The sequence below is a fragment of the Esox lucius genome, chromosome 21 (assembly GCF_011004845.1).
Source record: "Esox lucius isolate fEsoLuc1 chromosome 21, fEsoLuc1.pri, whole genome shotgun sequence".
NCBI classification, from domain to species: domain Eukaryota; kingdom Metazoa; phylum Chordata; class Actinopteri; order Esociformes; family Esocidae; genus Esox; species Esox lucius.
Genome location: NC_047589.1, coordinates 9,346,931 through 9,368,434, shown reverse-complemented (window position 1 = coordinate 9,368,434; position 21,504 = coordinate 9,346,931). Strand labels below are relative to the sequence as shown.

The 21,504-nt window shown below is 36.8% G+C and overlaps 1 protein-coding gene and 1 long non-coding RNA gene across 8 annotated transcripts in view; one reads left to right on the top strand and one right to left on the bottom strand.

Annotated features, from left to right (window-relative positions):
- LOC105019356 overlaps positions 1-6,280 on the bottom strand; it is a 55,410-nt gene extending 49,130 nt beyond the window's left edge. For 2 of the 3 annotated variants that reach the window (XR_002195859.2, XR_002195858.2), the window contains exons 1-3: positions 6,074-6,280; positions 5,608-5,772; positions 2,958-5,411 (exon numbers count right to left, since the gene is read on the bottom strand). This is a non-coding gene — a long non-coding RNA (uncharacterized LOC105019356). The remainder of the gene's footprint in view (positions 1-2,957; positions 5,412-5,607; positions 5,773-6,073) is intronic. The other variant, XR_002195860.1, reaches the window with a different exon arrangement.
- Positions 6,281-13,442: 7,162 nt separating this feature from the next.
- rbm33a (RNA binding motif protein 33a) overlaps positions 13,443-21,504 on the top strand; it is a 44,316-nt gene continuing 36,254 nt past the window's right edge. For 4 of the 5 annotated variants that reach the window (XM_010885486.4, XM_010885484.4, XM_010885485.4 and 1 more), the window contains exons 1-2: positions 13,443-13,653; positions 14,542-14,620. In XM_010885486.4, the coding sequence (XP_010883788.2) occupies positions 13,635-13,653; positions 14,542-14,620 (98 nt within the window). In that variant the 5' untranslated portion in view covers positions 13,443-13,634. The remainder of the gene's footprint in view (positions 13,654-14,541; positions 14,621-21,504) is intronic. The other variant, XM_020041875.3, reaches the window with a different exon arrangement.

Sequence of the window (21,504 nt, the reverse complement as noted above, 5' to 3'; positions counted from 1 at the left end):
CGCACAAGTTGGATCCAGGTCTATGCAGAAATATAAAAAAAAAAATATATATATATATTATTTCAACATATTGACGGTATTGAAAATCCTATCGTGCTTATTTCAAAATACACCTGTACATACGGTATATTGCCAGACTCTAGCAGACTTCCACTTGATTACAGTCATTTGCTGATTTCTCCTTAATGGTACATTGCTATTTCATGTTACAAGACCGATTTTCATATATCAAAACACACTTCATGTTTTTGTACCTACTTTTATCTTTTTTCTGAGTCATGCAGTTATTTATTTATGGATCTTAAAATATGTGGTTGTTAGAAGATACTTTAACCACATGCTGAAATGTAATAAATAAATAAAATACATTGGTTCATAGAAAATGTACAATAATCTCATCACTTTCCAAACCCTAATGTAGCCCAGAATTCACAATTCACAAAACTCAGATCAAATGTATTGTTAATCACTTTGTCTCATCCCAAAGGTCAAGAAGTTTGAAAAGACAGTCAAAATCTAGGACTATTGTGCCGAAAACCTGACATTAAGCCGAAGCATGATTCTCCTACACCAGCATCAACCCTCAAAGCCCCCCCACCACTGCCCGTACCCCAACATAAACCAACCATACTCTTTCTCTCTCTCTACCTTTGTGGCAAGGGAGTAGCAGGCCAGCTTAATGTGTCACTGACAGCTATTCTTGTGTTAGATGGTACAGAAACACAGATTGGCCTTCATAAAAAAGTTTTTTGCAGTAGACTACGACCAGCATTCAGACAGTCACCAATCAATGTATGCCCTACAGACAGAAAATTGTTTGTAGTTAGCAATTCTTTTTACTATAAAGGCACGTGTTGAGGTTACAAAGAGATATGTGAGTAAAATTACAATTTATTTGTTCTCTTTGGTATAGTAGTTTTTTTTTACTTACACAGATGACTTTTCAACAACTTCATAATACACAATTCCTCAATTGTTCAAAAGCTTGCTGGCAAAGAATATGGAGAAAGTAAATGTGATTCAAAGCAATTCCAATTATTCTCTAAAAACTCTACAAAAGCAATTATTATCTAAAACCTTAAAAAAACACCACAGCCCTATATGTATTTAAAGATTTCATTGCAGAAGTCGGGGGATGATTTTATTTGTAAATGTATTTATTTTGTTATATTCATCCTCTGATAGTTTTTTAGCAGATACCTTTATAGCAAACGTTTATCATGATGCAAATAAAACATATCGCTTGAGTTTTGCTATAATGTTGGTAAGCGTAAAATCGCAATAGATATTTAACTTGGTCATAAAAATGAATTGCTAAAATTATGTTTTACCGTGGTTTAAAAAGTAGTCAAATAATAACATTGATATAAAATGATATGGTATGTACACTTCCACTATCAAATCATTTTTTTATATTTTTTACAATTATCAGTTAATACAGTGTGGTCTATAAACATATTAATGTAATTTCATTGCAAATCTTTAAAAAAAGGGAATAATCTTTGTTTCGGAAAATCTACTAAAACAAATGATAATATTCGATAAAGAAATTTGGTACATTTTCCAGAATACATACGCCCATATTCCCACTATCAACATATAACGGTTAAATGTTCCTTTTAGAACATTACAAAACAATAGTGAAACAATTCATTTTAACTTAAAAACTAAGACATTTATTGCACAATTGTATTTCTTTTATTGGTTTCACTTGATTTGGAATCATAAGATAATCGCGGTCAAATGTTAAATAATATACTGCAATTTATGGGGAAAGTTGACCATAAAACTAAAAAAATGACATAACATTTGATGGAGATTATGACAGGAAACCTTTGGAGCAGCCCAATAAGTAAATTGTTACCCTTTTCAATGCATTTCCACACGGCTTATTACAAATGTATTAACTATTTTAATAAAGACTACAAAAAAGAAATGTAAGTTGGGGGAGTAACCCTGAATAGGTTCACTCACTGACGGTTAAACATGGTTCATTTCCATATATACCATTTAAATAGTAGTTGTCCTGATAACTACTTCTAATACTAGTTGAATACTAGTTGTCCTGATACATTTCTAATTTGCAGACACCTTGCCCGTCTACTGCATCATAAAATGGTGGCTGCTGCCCTTGAGTTTTTTCAATAGCTAAGACCCGCAAAGAGAACAGCTGTGCAAAAAGTCACGATCTTGTGCAGCCATTGGGGAAGAAGAAGTGGACATATTCTGGCAGACTGCCAGGAGACCCCTTAAAATAAAGCAAAGGCCTTGATTTAAAAAATATGCCATCCCAATGCCAAAGGAAACGCCCTGTTTCCAGAATGCAGCGTCACTACATAGACAAGAAAGGAAAAACAACCAGTCATTCAGAAAGCAGCATTGCTGGTGTCACTGTGGTGCTGTGCAATGAAATAACAGTGCAATGAAATTTTCCTACATTACAGAATTATAATGCTTGAGCACAGATAGCCCGGGAAAAATTATAAAATACAAAACCGCTTTACATGCAAGATGAACCACATTCTCCCTTTTCATGACTATAGAATAGAAATCGTGACTACAGCCACTTCAGGCAAGCAAGAGGAAACCAATTCAGAAGAAATGTGATTCTAACATGCATCAGTGTTTCTTTCCTTCTAAAAGCTTCTTGTGAAAATTTCTGATTCCATACCCACTTTTTTTTAAATGAAAATATCCAGTTCATTGGAATCAATTGCTGAAAAGATTTGACTGCTGAGCTGAATGCAATATGCCATTTCTAAGCATCACATCCGAAACTGACGATGCAAGCTACTACTCAATTTCTGTTGATATGAGACTGTGCAGCCGTCATATTCCCCCAAGGCGATAACACTTGCTCTCTTTTCCCAAGACCTTATAGCATTCCTAGCATTTCTCATTTCTCCTTCCAACATGCCCCAATGTGCTTTCAGCAAACAGGTCAATGGGAATCTTACCATCAGCCACAGAACGCAGTGCCATCGACACAGACACAGAGGTTGTCGGCCTGGTTCAAGGTATCTTAAGGGCCTCCTGTAAACAAAGACAACAGCCATCTTAATATGCTGCCAACATAAAAAAATTATAGTTAGAACTACATAATATATTGTGCCTGTCGACTTTCAGTGTAACTAAAGCAAAACATTCTTAGTCATAATTATATACGAAGGTGTTTTAAAGATTGAGAGATCTCCCAAAAGGTGACTACGTTTTAATTTCGCCATTGGACACACGTTTTGTGGTTCTGTATTTTAACCTGCTCTGATGGACCGTTGTCAGTGTTTGAAGACCCGATTGCGTGTGATTTTTTTTCCACCTACTTAATTACAATTGGAATATTGCACACGTCAAACATTTCAGGTCAGGCTTGGGACACACCTGTACAGAACACAAGTGGAAGGGTTTAGGCAGGGTTGAAAACCATCTAAAGCCGCTTCAAAACCATTAAAGAGTACATTGAAGGTTGTGCGATTATGAGGTCTGACAGCAGATGCAAAAAGCAAGCTTTAACAGGTTATAATTAAGTGATCTGTCCAGGCCGGTCAATGATAAGACTCCCAGATAAACATCACAGAGTTGCTTAGCGAAAATAACTTGTTCTGTCAGACTGAACCTAAGGGGTGTTTAAGAACACCCAAAGAAGCCTGGTGTCTATCAGGATTTCTCTATTGGTCTACTGTACATTATTAAATTGCCATTAATATTATTAATAAGTGCATTCAGAAGACCACTGGAGTTTTTCTTAACTACCTTAAATGTAGGCTACAAGATTTTGTTGCATGCGTCACAGTCTTCATCCAAGACCACATACATGAGATATTATGTCATACCATAATGCCATGAGCCACTGCTCCATGAGTAAAATGGTGATGGGTGTGTCTGCAAAATCTCAATGTTCCAGGCTGCCCTGCTCATTCTCTGAACTCTGTCACTCCCCCTCTATTGTGACGAAGAGTCGCATAAGACTGAATACTAATGATGGTTTTGCTAAAAGATAAACAAAACCCTGACACTGGGATAGTGCATATCACATGTATGTCAACTAAACGGGTGAGGTGGTTAAAAGATTAGACTGGTTTACAGTGCCCATATATATTTTATTTTCATATTCAAAGAAATAAAAAGAGGTTTTGGGGCAATTTCTTCTCACTTTATATTTTGCACGACCAAACAAATGAAAGCTTTCTCTCATCTATCATGGATAACCAATCATACTGTTACAGCATTCTGTCCAAGGTTTGTCTCATCTTATTAAACAAATTTGCAAAAAATCAAGGAGGTGTGGTTAAATAACAATGCTTTGAGATTTCAACTGCCACCATCTTGCCCTTTCAGACAAGAGGCAGTTGGGAGGGTAGTTCCCTGGTCATCACAGTGCCTTTGCGCAGCTACAATGACAAAGCAAAAGTGTTTATTTTACATGCACAGAAATGAATCTCACTGAGTCAACAGGAAAACCATGCTCAAGGGAACTTTTCTATCTAAAAAGTTATATTTGTGGTACATTTTGTGTAAATTGGACAAATCTACAGGTAAATGTTTCATTTGACCAATGTCTATTTTCTTCTCCATTTTGTAAGATTTCAACAAGAAATAGTAATGCTAGGATCATTTTCTAACAAATCTGGAAGTAAGTAATGACAAAAAACTATGCAGCCAAATCCATTCTTTAAACACTCTCTCATTGGTCAAGACAGGTGAGCGTCATCATGACTTGAGGCACTTTGAGGAGGAACCACCAGTCTCGATCAAGGAGAGAACATGTGAAAGAGACAAGATATTGGAAAAATAAATGGTTGGATAACATGATTGAACAAAAACAAGTTAGAAGCTACAACTGGACAAATAAAAAATAGATAGCACTGCCAAGTCCACTTTACCGACTGAGTCTTATGTGGGTTGTACCTGTAACAGTTAATAGATTATTATATTATTTCAGTTTCCTTCTGTACATACAATGAAACAAGCAAAAGATTGTGAAAGTTTACATTAGTGCATACTGAGTATGGGGTAATAAAAGAAGCCTTCAAGGCCAAAATGGTAAAAACACTTCCTACTTTGATTCTTAAATATGTTTTTATGCACAAATGTCAAATGTGGGTAGACAATTCCTCCAAATTATAATATTATAGATGGAAATGTGTAAAAATCTGAACAAAATATGATCAGTTGGGTTTTGTGAGGAATCACTCAAACCTCTTTTGGCAAAATATATATATTAACATGTATTGGCCCACTTCACGCGCTTACCCAATCATGCCTTACGTAAACAGGTAGACGCCATTTTAACAAAAACTGTCATAATCCTATTTAATCAGAATACATTTTTCAAGTAACTTACTGCTCCACTGAAAAGCCACAAAGGCTTAAACGTCGGCTTATAGGCTTCTTTTCAGGACCGAAGATGATACCTGTGGGATAAGAGCACACTAGAAAAGAAATGTACCTACTGAAGTGTAAAATATATTCCACGTGCTAACAATTTAGATTTGTACACGCGCAGGGCAGTTACCAAATTCTGTTTAGCCTACACAACAAATATTATAAAAATATTTTGCCATCACAAGTTACTACAATTCCCCCTAATTAGGGAGAAAGGTAACATACCACATTGATAATTTCCAGAAAGGCCCTTGTCATCCTGAAGGTGCTCCACAGGTGTGGTAGACTAGGCTAGGCGCTTCTTACGTGTTAGGGAATCGAAGGGTTAATAATAACAGCATCCACGTGAGCAAAGGTGCGTCCCCAGTCTGCGCATCTTCACAAAGTAGGCTACAGGAAGAATAAGGATTAGGCCACCGCATAACGGTAAACGGTATTATTTCTGTCAAAAACAACAATTGCGTTGCCTGAAGGCTACGACAGAGAATAATTCAGAGAACGTTCGAATAGATATATTAATTGAATTAACTGCAATGACGTCAACTGAACGGCTTGTGATGTTTATTACTTTTTTTTAAGACAATTACACATCTGGTTTTGCTCGGACACAATATTAATTTAAAAGCGATTAATAGTAACATTTAATAAGCTTGTATAAAATACCATCGCGCTCTACGAACGGTTGTCTTACCTGTGCATAATGAATTGTCTGATGATAAACACTGAAAAAACTTTGAAAGCGTGAGTTTAAATAACTGTTTAACATGCGCTGTACTGTAATTCAATCGCTATCGTTTTTGTACATTCCAATTTCGAATTAATGATTTCCTATAAACGTATATAGGTTAAAACTCCCATCTCCAAATGTATCAGTTTCAGACTCCAGACAGTCTCGGAGCAGTCGTGTCTGTCTGTGGCGCGTGCACGACCCTTGCGAAAAACGTCAACATTTCAGACTGACAGCCAGAGAGCCAATGGTATTGTGAATCTGAATCTGCCATCCAATGACATAAGGCCATAGAGAACCTTGGTGCGTGCTTGCTAGGGGTGGAATATGAATTAATTGTCTGGGCTAGAGTTAGCTGTTTCAAGCTTGAACTTGAAAATAGCCAGAATGAGTATTTATTGTTTCTACTCATGACATAAGTGTATTGTATGCAGTTGTATGGCGCCTACAGTATAGAATTAACCCAATACTGAATAATTGCACAATTCGTGTGATATATTTATTTGATGTCTCTTTCCACACAAACATGTAACTATACCAGCTAACAGTTGCACATTCTGTGACATCCTTTCACACACTGCTTATCATGAAAGGTAAACAAAATAGTATTTACAATACTAATAATGTGTTTCTCAGGAAATCCTGACAATGATATACTGATTCGAATTTTCAGGTTAAGCTGTTTTTTGTATTGCAGTGGCACAACATGTATATTATAATCATCAAAGTCATGCAAGCAAACAGTAATCTATTAAGGGATTTATGTTTGCCTGTTTGAAACATATTCTAGTTTTTGTCACCAACAAAAACTGCTGTCTCAAAAATGTGAAATGACAGATACAACAATTGATTATTTAAAACAAGATATAACATTCGCATTACAGTTAGAGGATTTATCATGCTGTTATCAACACTGAGTTGAGCAACTATTCAACAACAAAAAAGTGTTATAACTAAATACATTTCTATGATAAGGACAATGAACTTATTTTATTCTTAATCATCCCTTTCATTTAGGGAAGTCAACTATTGAATTATTGAATAAATCAAATTGTCATGTCTTAAAAATAATATTAACATTCTTATTATTAACAGGACACATTTGCAGCTTCACATACAGAAAAACTTTTGTTCCTTGCGTATTCAAAAAAATGTAACTACTATTTCTCAAATTTTACATTTTAGCAACACAGAACAATCACCACATATTGAACAAATTGTATTTCGTCTTTAAAACCAAAAGACATCTCCGGTATCCATCCCTTCTGTCACTCTCTGCATGGCTTTACTTGCATATAAACTGTGGATAGAAACTTGGGTAATGAACAGTTTAATATTTAACTAGCCACGTGCAACATGAACACACAATTCTGATTCGGTGGAGCAGGCTGAAATGAGCTGAGGGTGCAGATCAGCATCACCTTGCTAACATGAATGAAGCTTATTTTGTAAAGAGCCCTGGCCCTCAGTGGACTTCAATACACATCGCTTGGATGTGGCACATATTGGCTAAACACATCCTAGGTTGGGAGGAGGTATTGGTAGGGATTTCCTTTGCCTGATCGTGCTAAAGTCACTTCTTCAGGCGGGCCTGGAGCCTGCAAACTCATTGTGGCTGTGGAGGCGTGCCCTTCTCTAAGCACATTGGTTCTAGCTGACTTTCTGGTTAGCAACATAGTGACAAAGTGACTTGGGTTAGGCTAGGGGTTACTGTTATGGTTAGAGTTTACGGAAGGAACAAACATTTGACCTGGTCAAATTAACTTTCAAAGCATTAAGCCCATTTGAAAGTCAAGCTCTTTCACACCACTTCCTCTAAAAACATAGAAGCAGCTGTTTGGTAACATTTCAAAAGAAGTAATCCGGATTTTAAATAATCCTTTAAATATCAATAATGTTGATCACCATAAGAAACAAATATTGAGTCAACCAATCACATAAGCTTCTGCCTTTAGATCTGCCTAGAAGGAATAAGTAAAACTTCCGAGTTCCCCATTAAAAGGAGGTAAGATTTTGTACTTGGACCAGATCTGACACTATCACCACATGGAACTAATTGAAAACCTTTAAAAATATATTTTTAACACTAATAAACACTGGTAAAAATAAATAAACATAATTCAGTGTTTTGTTTAGGACAGTTTGCATTGGAATACCGGCAAGCTACAAATTACTGATAGACCCCTGGTAAGAGACTATGGTCCGGTTTTACTGACATATATTATGCCTAATCTTGGACTGACAGCAGACATGGGACAGTCAATATCGAGATATGTGTGTTCCAGAACACATCCGATACATTCTAGTTTTTGTCACATTGCTTGCTGAACAAGGCAGTTTAACCCAGAATCTTTACACACCTGATGGAACGCATTCTCTGGCCTTCTACCTTGATTATGCTCACAGGCACCAAAGCCCCACAAGGAGTCGCTGAAGTGCAACGAGGCAAGGCAATCATTTCAATACCAACCCCATAGAACCAGAAGGTGCCAGCCAATTGCATTGCCCTCCATGGGACCTCTAGGCAGATCTGTGAACAGGATTCAAACCCTGTTCTTGATTCTTTCTAAAGGGCATACGTGTGTCATATGTTTTGAGTACATTTGGCCATCAGGTTGTCTCAGGATAGTTTTCCATTAATATTTAATTACAAGTTGTTTGCATATACAAATGAATTGTACACAAAAAAACAAGAGATCCATACAGATCACATGAATAGGTTTTCTGTGGAAGTAAATGTTGTTGCTGTTATCTGCTCCTAACTTAGATAAATTCCCACTAAAGCAATTTTATGATTCCAGGCCTTGTGCTCTGGAAAAAATTAAGAGACCACTGCACCAGAAAAGTTGAAAAGGAAAGTTTTGAATGAGGAACAGAAGCATTCAGTTTGCAGTGGTCTCTTCATCTGAACCCTTCTGTTCCTCACGTAAACCTTCCTTTTCAACTTTCCAAAAATTTGGGAGACTGTGTAAAATGGAAATAAAAACAGAATGCAAAGATGAGCAAATGATTTAAACCCCATTTTCAATTGAAAATAGTACAAAGACCACATATCAAAATATATGCTCAGCTTGATGCCAGCAACAAGTTTAAAAAATGCTGGGTGGGACAGGGCAACAAAAGACTGGAAAAGTTGTGTAATACAAAAAATTACCTGGGGGAACAACTAATTAGGTTAACTGGCAACAGATCAGAAACATGATTGGGTGTTAAAAGAGGATGGGTCTTACAGAATTAAAGATGGGGAGGGGTTCACCACACTGTGAAAGACAGCACAGGCAAATAGTGCAACAAATTAAGAATAACATTCCTAAACTTGATATTGCTAAGAATTTGGGGATCTCACCATCTACAGTACATAATATCAATAAAATATTCCGAAAATCCTGAGAAATCTCTGTACGCACGTAACAAAGCCGAAAACCAATATTGGATAGCTGTGATCTTTGGGCCATTAGGCGGCACTGCATTTTAAAAACAGACACAATTCTGTAGTTGACATATATGCATGGGCTCAGCGACACTTCCAAATAAAATTGTCTGTGAACACATTACGTCACTGAATCCACAAATGCAAGAAACTCTATCATGCAAAGAAGAAACCAAATACTTTGGTCTGACAAATCAAAATGTGACATTATTTTTGGGAACCTTGGTGCTGTGTCTTCTGTGGTAAAAAGGAAAGGGACCATCGGACTTGTTATCAGTGCACAAAAAGTCAGCATCTGTGATGGTATGGGGGTGCATTAGTGCACATGGCATGGGTGACTTGCACATCTGTGAAGGCAAAATTAATGCTGAACAAAATATACAGGTTTTGGAGCAGCATATGTTGCCATCCAGACAACATATTTTTCAGGAAAGGCCTTGCTTATTTCAAACCACATTCTGCACATATTACAACAGCATGGCTTCGTAGTAAAATAGTCTGGGTGCTAAACTGGCCTGCCTGCAGTCCAGACCTGTCACCCACTGAAAGAATTTGACGCATTATGAAATGAAAAAAACGACAAAGGGGACCCCAAACTGTTGAGCAGCTGCAATCTTATGTCAAACGACATTGGGAAAACATTTCACTTTCAAAACTACAGCAATTGCGCTTACAGTGTTGTTCAAAAAAGTGGATATGCAACACAGTGGTAAAATAGGCATGTAAAAAATAAACAATAACATTTCTCAGTTTCAACATTTGATATAATGCCTTTGTACTGTTTTCAATTAAATACAGTGATAAATGATTTGCACATTATTGCATAATGTTTTTATTTGCATTTTAGGCAATGTCCCATCTTTGGAAATTACGTTGTATATTTTTTTGCAGGAATTACATACTGTATTCATAAGGTGAAAGCTCAAGTCTACCAATCCATTGATGTAAACATATGTCTTGTTGTATTTACAGCGCATCCACTGTACAACAGTAAGTAACATATAATGTCTCCTGGTCAATATTAATCAGTTGCTTATTATTTGGGTGGTACGTCACTGTGCCAAAATGGCTAAATGGATTTTTAAGCATGACATCTTAAAATGAACCTAGCAAGAAGGGCTGTGGGGGTGTTTGCTTGAAATTATTGGCAGACAGGTGAGGAAACTTGAAACATATAACATAACATTCACTTTTTCCTATTGTTAACGATTCCCTAGACAAAATGGCACATTTGCATCACACAAACAAGATAATGTGGATGGAGAAGGAAATGCCTATTAACAATTGCTCAGAGTTTTAGAGGTTAACTGAAGAAGATTACTTCTTGTCTTCTTAGGTTTTCCACCCTTTAAATTGCATTGTTATGGAAAACCACTGGATTGCGAAAATGGCGCAGGATCTTTCCGGGCAACGTAATAGAATGTGACAGCTCACTTGTTATTGGAAATGAGCCCAAAATTCTTGGAAAAGAGAATCAAGAATCAAAAGATTGGTATACAAACCTCTCAGTATCTAATTTGAAAAAATAAATAAAAATCAGCATCTGACACACAGCAGCATCTTAAATGCAGCTGTTCAGTTGATAATATTTCCAACAATAGAATCACCATTATAAATAACAATTTGAATAGAAATAATCTGGATCACCATTAGAAAGAAATGGTAAAATAAATGTATAGTCTAAATCATTGGTTCTCAACTGGTGGGTTGCAACACAAATTTGGGTCGCTGAAGGATTAGAGTGAGTTGAGTGTCTGAGTAAAAAAATATAATTATAAAACAATAATGAATATTACAGTTATTTTATGGAGAATTACTCCAGTCTGTATGTAAACCTTTAATACCAGTGAGAAACTATGTAGAAATTGTCATGACCATTTTCTTCAATCACTGTATTTTAAATATAAAGCTACATGCATTAGCAATCTAATAGCGTTAGCAGATTTTGTGGTCTCAAGTGGGCTTACCAACATTTTTCATCAAGAAAACAAGCCATATAGATTATATTATATGGGTAGAAATGTTGTACCTTCTAATATAATTGCTACATTTACTGTCAGTTTATTAATATTGCAGCATAATATATAACTACTGTGTAACCTTTAGGCTATAAACAGATAGAATTCGTGAAAATTAGGTAGTGCCTTAAACACCATGGTTAAATCTGGTTCAAAAATTGTTCAAAACCACTAGTGTAAATAATTTTATTATTTAGTCTGTAAAATCTAGATATATCTATAATCTTTTCAATTCATTCTTTTACAGAGAATTGTAATTGGTCTTTATTTTTAATACTGGCTGCTAATACTGTTCTGCGTTCATTAGAAACCCTTGCATCTGAAGTAGCAAATCCTAGATATCAATCGCCAAGTGTTAATTGTTCTCTTCTTAAGAATTTTCTTTTGTACTTGCACCCAAACAGGTTTCTCTTTACAGACAATATTTTCTACGTTTTCCAAATATGTGTCTCAGAAGCTAAGCCTAACTGCCAAACACTAAAATAAATGGTATTCCATGCTAAGGAAAGAAATATACAGTCATGAAGGAATAGGAAAACAATGTATGTTTTATCAACACACCACTCCAACCGAAAGCAGTAAAACATTCACCAGCTTATATTGTATCCTCCCAATCCCCACAGTCCATTAGAATTCACAGACAGTCTTTCACAAGGAAAGTCCCTTTACGCCTTCTCAAATTAAAAATCTCACGGCTGATCCCCGCCATCGCTCTGGCTTTCAGATATTGACCTTGTGGTGCTACAAAATGGCCTCTTCCTCACCGCGGGACCCCATAATGAGCCAATACAATGAGGCTTCACTTCACTGCTCACCTCTTTTGGTGTCTCTAGGGGTCTTTGTTGGTGTTTGTCAGCCCTAGAGGAATTTGGGTTAGACTTCAGTAGTTGTGGCAAAGACTGGCTATAGAGTTAGACTGCCAACTACTTGAATTCCTGGCTTCTTCAGAGCTTAATAGACTCCAGACTTTAGAAAGGGTGCCGAAAAAAGAATGCTATGCGAAAATCTTTGTAACATTAACAGAAAAAAAGAATTGTTCCAATAATAATAATAATAAAAAAGCTTAATTCACTTTAAAAGGATTAACTTCTTCTTTGGAACAGCATTGTGTGTACTAAACCTATTGTATTTGTTTACTTAAAAACATAAAGTAGAATACAAAATATTTATATTGGTTATGCTTCATATTAACAAGAGGCACTTGCCTAAATCATATCTGAGAGTGATTGATAGACTCAAGTTATTACCAAGGCGACTGTTGTTACGGATAGTAAACTTTTTTTTCAAAGCATTTCATTCTCCACAGCAAAATCTTTGTGAGAAAGGTGTTATCCACATTTAAAAAAAATTATTTTAGTCATGTCTTCATTCCTAGCTGGCTGATGAACATTAATAATTTCCAAAATCCCAGAGGATGATCCATGCAGTACAGTGGGACCACAAACTGAATTGACTGGTGGATTCTTCAACTAACCACAGCTTAATACAGAAAATTAATGGCATGTTGTTTTTTCATGCTTTTGATGAAGTAGCACAATCAGTTACAGTGCTATCAGACATTAACCAAATATATTTAATATACATATTAAAAAACTGAAAGAGGCCATCTTTCTGCAAGAAAAAAATATAGGTACACTGGGTCAGTAGCTCATGTATCAAAGGACAATATACTTAACATTATCTCCTTGCTGTTATTGAGAATACCTGTAGTTTGATTTTAATGCAATATAGGCTATTTACAATAATAATTAGATTTAGTGCATAGTTGCTAGGTTTCATGAAATGTTTATAAACTGACAAAATTTGTTGATAAGATAAATTCGTCCTGCACCCAGTATGTAGGCTAGTAGGTAAGAATATCTAACTGACTGACGATCAGCGCTTAGAATGAAATCGATCCCAGAATGCATCAGAGCTCATACATTCTGCTGCCATGTTTATGTTCCGAATCTCTGTCGATTGTGTAAACTTTAGCTAGCTGCAGCATTAGCTTGATTTAAACGCGCAAGAATAAACATTTCAATGTATCATTCAACTATATAGAATTTCTCTCATACTGAGGAAACCGTCTTGCATAATGGCGGCCAGCCCCCGAGGTATGCTAACCATAATTCATACGCTATGCTTTTGGCTTACTACCATGCTATGCAAACGTTAGGTTTGGTGCTTTGCTAACACAGGAGTATGCGGCTAACTGGGCCGCATTGTTTAGTAATATAACAACGCTACGTTATGTAACATATACCACGATACAAGCTTATTTTGTATAGTGTGTAACTCACCACATGTTATGTGTATGTTGTGACTAATGTGTTTTGCCCGCAGTAATGTTTCTAACGTAGCTAAAGTCAAACAATCAATTTGAAAAGACTTCAGATAGCTGACTACTGCTAGCTAGCTAGTATTACACTACAGCAGTTAAGTGGGGCAAGTAACTAGCGAGTTAGCTTCTTCCCTGCACTGTCAAATGTGTGGTATGACTAGTTTGTTTTTCAACTGCTGTAGCTGTCTGCGCAGTGTTTTGTGGTTGATTTGCTACTACTAGATACTGTGCAAGATACGTGTTTTAAATAAGCTAACGTTGTTCTTTTGTGATAGCGTCGAATGACCTAAATAAACCGAGTTAGTTAGGTAGTTATATTCTCTCCTTCACTGAAATACATATTATTATCCCTGTTCCGTTTGCCAGTTATGTAATATTACATTTAATAATTGTAAATAATTTTAGCAACGATAGCTAACTAGCTACCTAATTTAGCTAGTTGCTGTGTTACGTTAGTAGCATAAACTGTTATATTATATATTGGTTTACGAGCTGCGTAAGTATTAAAAAAACGTCATGGGTTAACAAGTTATCTATTAATGTTAGTGCCATTGTCTTCACATCTGGCTTCCTAAGGCTCAATCAAAACGTCAGTTGTAAAGCAACGATGTGCCATGACACAGGCCAAAACGAAGTTAACGTCTTGCGTTTTTGTTTTCAGAAGATGACTTTGAAGATTATGACAAGCCAGGTGCAGAGAGATCGCGCAGGAGGAGAGGCGAAGATGATGATTTAGACAGGTAAATCATCTCCTTGGTGACCCCCAAACATTTAATTGCAGTTCAGTTTTTTAGTTACAGAGAAATCTGATGAAATGGTGCCTCTCATTTTCCCGGTGCTTCTCTTAACGAAACGTTTTGCAACTAAAATAATTCATTCTGCCAAATAAAATATTGTAGTTGTCTTTTTCTGAACATTTGCTCTTCAATGTGACATAAAGCCACCACTTTATACCCCAGATTAACATATTTTAATGGATTTGATGATTAGTGACAAGTTGACTCGGTAGTTCTGGATCCAATAAATGGCTTTCAAAACGATCGATCAAAAAGAGGTTTGACCTCCACTAGTCTATTGTTACAGTCTGTCAATAGGGAAGGTTTTCATCTTCATTCAAGTTTATTTATATAGCACAATTCATACATCAAAGCAATTCAATGTGCTTTACAAAGAAAAATATATGAAAGTACAATAACATAAAAACAAATACTCAAATGAAAACATCAAAACAAAATACAATAAGAAAACATATAAAGATTAAAACTGGGATAAAATCATAGGAAGAGAGTGAAAAGATAAGTGTTTTTAACCTCCTCGGTTTATATTCTTCAAACATATCAGAAATGTATTCAGGTCCTAAACCTTTCAGAGATTTATAAACTAAAAGCACCACTTTAAAATCTATTCTGTAACTGACTTGAAGCCAATGCAAAGATATAAGAACCGGAGTGATGTGCTCTGTTCTCTTGGTCCTGGTTAACATTCTAGCAGCAGCATTCTGAATGAGCTGCAGCTGTTTTACAGTCTTTTTGGGGAGTCCAGTTAAGAGGCCTTTACAGTAGTCAACCCTACTGGAGATAAAAACATGGATGACCTTCTCTTGGTCTTTTTAGGACACCAAGCCTTTCATTCTGGCTATATTGTTTAGATGCTGTTTTGGTGCCCGCTTTGATATGACTGTGAGGTCTATCAGAACACCAAGATTACGCACTTGATCCCTGGTTTTAAGGGCCCGCTAATCCAGCTCTTTACTAATACTTGTTCTTTTATTTTTGTTGCCAAACACAATTATCTCAATTTACCTTGGTTTAATTGTAGAAAATATTGGTTCATCCAGGTATTTATATGCTCTATACAGTGACACAGAGAGACTATTGAGCTGTTATCATACGGTTCGAGAGCCATATATATTTGAGTATCATTGGCATAGCTGTGGTAGTTAATGTTGTTGTTCTGTAGAATTTGGCCCAGAGGTAGCATGTATAGATTGAACAAAAGCGGTCCAAGAACTGATCCTTGTGGAACTCCGCATGTCATAGCCCCCCTATCAGATTCATGATTGCCAAAGGTGACAAAGTAACTCCGGCCATATAGATAAGATCTGATCCAATCAAGGACTGTCTCGGAGAGTCCTACCCAATTTTCCAGCCTATCTATAAGTGTTCTATGATCTACAGTGTCAAATGCTGCACTGAGATCTAATAGAACCAGAAATGTTATTTTATCAGAATCAGTATTCAGCCACATATCATTTAAAACATTAATCAGGGCCGTTTCAGTACTGTGGTGAGGTCGGAAACCTGACTGAAATTTGTCTAAGAGACCGCTTGAGGTCACAAAATTGCTGAGTTGATTGAAGACAACTTTCTCAATGATCTTGGCTTTAAAAGGGAGATTTGATACAGGTCTATAGTTGTTCATTATAGATGCATCCAGTGTTCTCTTTTTTAATAGGTGCTTAATGGCAGCTGTTTTTAGAGATGTTGGGAAAATGCCTGATTGCAGATAGCTATTAACTATTTGCAGTAGGTCCATTGTTATAGAGTTAAAAAGTCTGATGGCAGTGTGTCAAGAGAGCAAATGGAAGCTTTAAGATGTCGAACTGTTTCTTCTGGGGATTTTTGATCAATTGTATTAAAATGCGACATAATAACCCAGTTATGTCTTGGTGATCATGGTGACGGTACAGAGTCCTTGTTAGACTGTGTAGTTCTGATGTTCCGTCTAATACTTAAAAAAATTTCACTAAAGAAACACACAAATTCATTACATTTCACAGTGGACATGAGTTCTGATGCTGTCTGCTTTATTGGGTTTGTAAGCTTGTCGACCATGACAAATGAGAGTGCAGGTATTATTGATATTCTTGGTGATCATTCCTGATAAATGTTGCTGTCTGGCCCTGCGTAACTCATTGTTGAAGCTACCAAGGCATTGTTTATAGATGTCATAGTGAATTTGAAGTTTAGTTTTCCTCCACTTACATTCCGCTTTCCTACATTCTCTTTTCAGGGCGCTTACCATCATGGTGGTTCTCCATGGTGTTTTCTGTTTGCTCATAATTTTCTTTACCATTACCAGTGCAACACGATCCATGACATTCAATATTTTGGCATTAAAATTATCCAGGAGAACATCCACTGACTCAGCACTTATTGTTGGAGAGATAGCTATGGCTTATCTAAACTGAGCATTGGTACTCTCATTAATGTACCTTTTCTTAACAGAAACAGAGTTTACTGGAACATTCGGGGTGCTAATTAATCAAAAAAGACACAGAAATGATCAGCAAGCTAGTCTTTAACCATGAGAGAGGAAATATCGAGACCTTTAGAGATAACCAGAACTAGATTGTGGCCTTGAGTGTGTGTACACTCTTTCACATGTTGAGTGAGATCAAAAGTGTCAAGTAGTGCAAAAAGTTATTTGGCATTATTGTCTGTACTATTGTCTATGTGGCTGTTAAAGTCCCCTGTAATAATAAACAGTAGAGTGGTTCAGCAAAATCATCAATACAATTTGCAGAATTGTGGAGGTCTGTAAATGGTTAAAAACAAAATTTTAGTTGTACCCTTCAATGTAAAACAGAGGTATTCAAAAGAAATAAAATTACCTAGTGTATTTTCTTTGCACTGGTATGTATCTTTGAATAGGGCAGCCACTCCTCCTCCATTCCTACCATTTCGACACGTATTCATATAGCCACATTTTCCGGGTACTGTCTCGTTAAGAATTGCAGCGCTACAATCTTCTGTTAGCCACGTTTCAGTGAGAAACATAAAATCTAGGTTGTAGGATATTAAGTAAAGCCAGCTTAATAGATATAATATGGTTTGCATGTTTAGTTTTCCTCTTGAATGCAATATAACCCTATAACCCTTGCACAAAATACAGTTTCTAGCTGATACTTTCGACTTTTTCAGTGTTATTTTCTAGTTTCCTAAATGAAGCAAAAATTGTCATTTATGTTAAAGACAACATTTGAATAACAAAAATATACAGTTCTGCTCATAAGTTTCTATACCCTGGCAGAAATTGTGACATTTTGGCATTGATTTAGAAAATATGAATGATCATGCAACAAAACTTTTATTTGAGGATAGTGACCATATGAAGCCATTTATTATCACATAGTTGTTTGGCTCCTTTTTAAATCATAATGATAAACAGAAATCACCCAAATGGCCCTCATCAAAAGTTTACATACCCTTAATATTTGGCCTTGTTACAGACACTCAAGATGACACACGCTAGAAAATGGCAATTAAAGGTGAATTTCCCACACCTGTGGCTTTTTAAATGGTCATTTGTCTGTGTATGAGTAGTCAATGAGTTTGTTAGCTCTCACTTGGATGCACTGAGCAGGCTAGAGACTGAGCCATGGGGAGCAGAAAAGAACTGTCAAAAGACCTGCGTAACAAGGGGATGGACCTTTATTAAGATGGAAAAGGATATAAAAAGATATCCATGTTTTCTTTAAAAATTGTACATATTTTATGCAAGGGTATGCAAATTTTTGAGCACATCTGTGTGGACCATTATACCTGGCTGGTGAGAGATTTAGGTGGCGCCGTTTCCGTTGGAATAGGCCCTTTCAGAATCAGTGGAAGACTGTTCATGTATCTAATGTACGGCTACTTTTTCCCAAAAGTTTGATCACAAGCCAACATGCTAAATACACTTTATTTGAACATAGTTTACCTGTCTATTGGTTTTGTATTGGTTGAAATTTGAAACAAGATATCTGCTGGGATGTGTTAGGCAATTCAACCAACTTTCTCCTCTGTATATTATTCTGGACTTATTATTCTAGCTTATTTTCCAAACCAAGTGTCTGCCAATTGAACATTCTGCCAATTGATTGGAAGGGGCATTAATTGAATGGGTACGTTTTGTTTACAAATTCTGTATCACTTGCAGTGCATCAAGTATACGAGCAGACAGTGAAATATGCAGACTAATGCCCCAAAAGGCCATGTCTACTTTGCTGTGAAAATGTATTTTCTACTTTCTACCAGGCAAAGGACAAAACTGTGCAGACAACCGGTGATATACGTTTAAATATTTTTTTGTTCACCATTCTGGCTTTTATACTTCCGTCTGATAATCAGTTGGACCAGAATAGTGTTTTCACCACATGCTTTTTGAAGCACCTCCAACAAGTTGGATTGGCTTGATGGGCACATCTTACATACCATACAGTCAAGCTGCTCCCACAACAGCACAATAGGGTTGAGATCCGGTGACTGGGCTGGCCACTCCATTACAGACAATATGCCAGCTAATTTCTTTCCTAAATAGTTCTTGCATAGTTTGGAGCTGTGCTTTGTGTCATTGTCCTGTTGTATGGCATAGCTAAATGGAGTGATTGATGTCCTTTAAGATCCTGTTTACCCTGTATAAATCTCCCACTTCACCACCACAACCAAAGCACCCCCAGACCATCATATTTCCTTCATCATGCTTGACAGATGGTGTCGAGCGCTCCTCCAGCATCTTTTCGTTTGGTCTGCGTCTCACAAATGTTCTTTGTGATTCAAACACCTCAAACTTAGATTAATCTCTCCATAAAACCTTTTCCCAATCTTCCTCTGTGTAGTGTCCATGTTCTTTTGGCCATCTTAATCTTTTCTTTTTATAGGCCAGTCTGAGATATGGCATTTTCTTTGCAACTCTTCCTAGAAGGCCAGCATCCCGGTGTGGCCCTGTCACTGCTGGCGTTGAGACTTGCTTTGCGGGTACTATTTAATGAAGCTACCAGTTGAGGACCTTTGGTCTGTTTCTCAACCTAGACACTAATGTATTTGTCTTCTTGCTCAGTTGTGCACTTGGGCATCCCCCTCCTCTTTCTATTCTGGTTAGAGACTGTTTGTGCTGTTCTGTGAAGGGACCACAGGGCTCAACATAATTGTTTTTACTGTCCCTCCTTCCAAAAGTTGTAATTTATCTGCGTTTCAGCATATAACCAAATACTTTCTTTATTTCATTCCTCACATTTCTAATTGTATAAATTAATAAATAGATAAGTCAACGAAACATTTGACTTCTAAACAAAACACTAACTCATTCATCTCTGAGGGAACAAACTGGTCCATCTTAGTTACAGGTAGGGGTGTAATGGTATGCAAAATTCACGGTTTGGTACGATTTCGGTACAGTGGAAAAAAACATGCAAAACATAACATTTCTTTTAATTTATTACGATGATATAACTTTGCGCATTGCCACTGTAGTTAAAGCTACCGTAGGTGGTATTATTCAGTAAAAAAAACAATTAATGCATTTTGCAATTACTCACCGGACAGAAAGCGTTTCTGCACAAACGCCCAATGGAGAATGAAGTTCCGAATAATAATATGAAAAATAGAATTACCTGTTCCAAAAAGAAAGCACAAACTCAAGTTCAATGTTATTCTTTGCCTTGCTAACATTAGCTTAGGGTTCCTGGTTGCAAGTTATAGAGAGCTAGTCTAGTCTTCTATCGCTTCTTTGCAGTTTTCCTAGTGTATGCTGTAGTAGACAAGGGAGGAATTGGTAATTTGTCATCCTGGTCTCTAACTGCCATCATAGTTTGTTAAAGTAAGCAAACTTCCCTCCCTATGGCAGACTTAAGCTATATATAATCATCCAGACAAAATGCACATTCCCAAAGTAAACCAAGGAGGAAAGACCGCCTTGCAGACGGTGATTGGCTGGAATGGGATTTCTGGAACAAAATTGCCTGGAAATTGGCAGCAGGCTCCAAAAATTTATAAATTGACATTTCACTGACACTGAACTGTATGTGTTGCTAACCAACTCGAGGGCCGCATCAGCTTTCACAACACGTTTATAGGGGACAAAACTTGAGTTATTATACAGAGAAAATCCTACCTAGTGCAGCTTCAACTGGAAATCCGTAATTTTCCCATACAGGAGACCTGAAGGATACGGGAAGGTCCTCAAGCTTGTTGTTTGTGTTCGCCATATTTATTTTCAAGGCAGCATTACATGTGCTAGGCGTTGCTAAGTTACGGCTCCATGATCTGTCTCTGAGTTTTGAATGTTAGTTTCACAAACAAAAAAGTAACGTGTGTGTGTGTGTGTGTGTGTGTGTGTGTGTGTGTGTGTGTGGTTAACTGGATTATATTCATTCGGATCACAACGTGTACCGAACCTTATGGTACAGATACGTGTATTGTTACACCCCTAGTTACTAGGTACAGTTGTGCTCATAAGTTTGCACATCCTAGGAGAATTGGTAATATATATGCCATTTGTGAAAAACGCGTCACTTATTTCTTATGGGATTCATATTCAAGTGTAGATCATAACAGAATGGCACAATCATAAAACAAAACATGGCAACAAAGAAAAAAATGACCTGATCCCTGTTCAAAAGTCTGCATACCCTTAGTTCTTAATACTGTGTTTTGCCCCCTTTAGCATCAATGATAGCTTGCAGTCTTTTGTAATAGTTGTCTATGAGGCCCCAAAATCTTGCAGTTGGTATAGCTGCCAATTCATCTAGGCAAAATGCCTCTAGGTCATTGAACCGCATGTTTGAGATCTCAGAGTGGCCCGATGATATTAAGGTCAGGGGACTGTGATGGCCACTCCAGAACCTTCACCTTTTTCTGCTGTA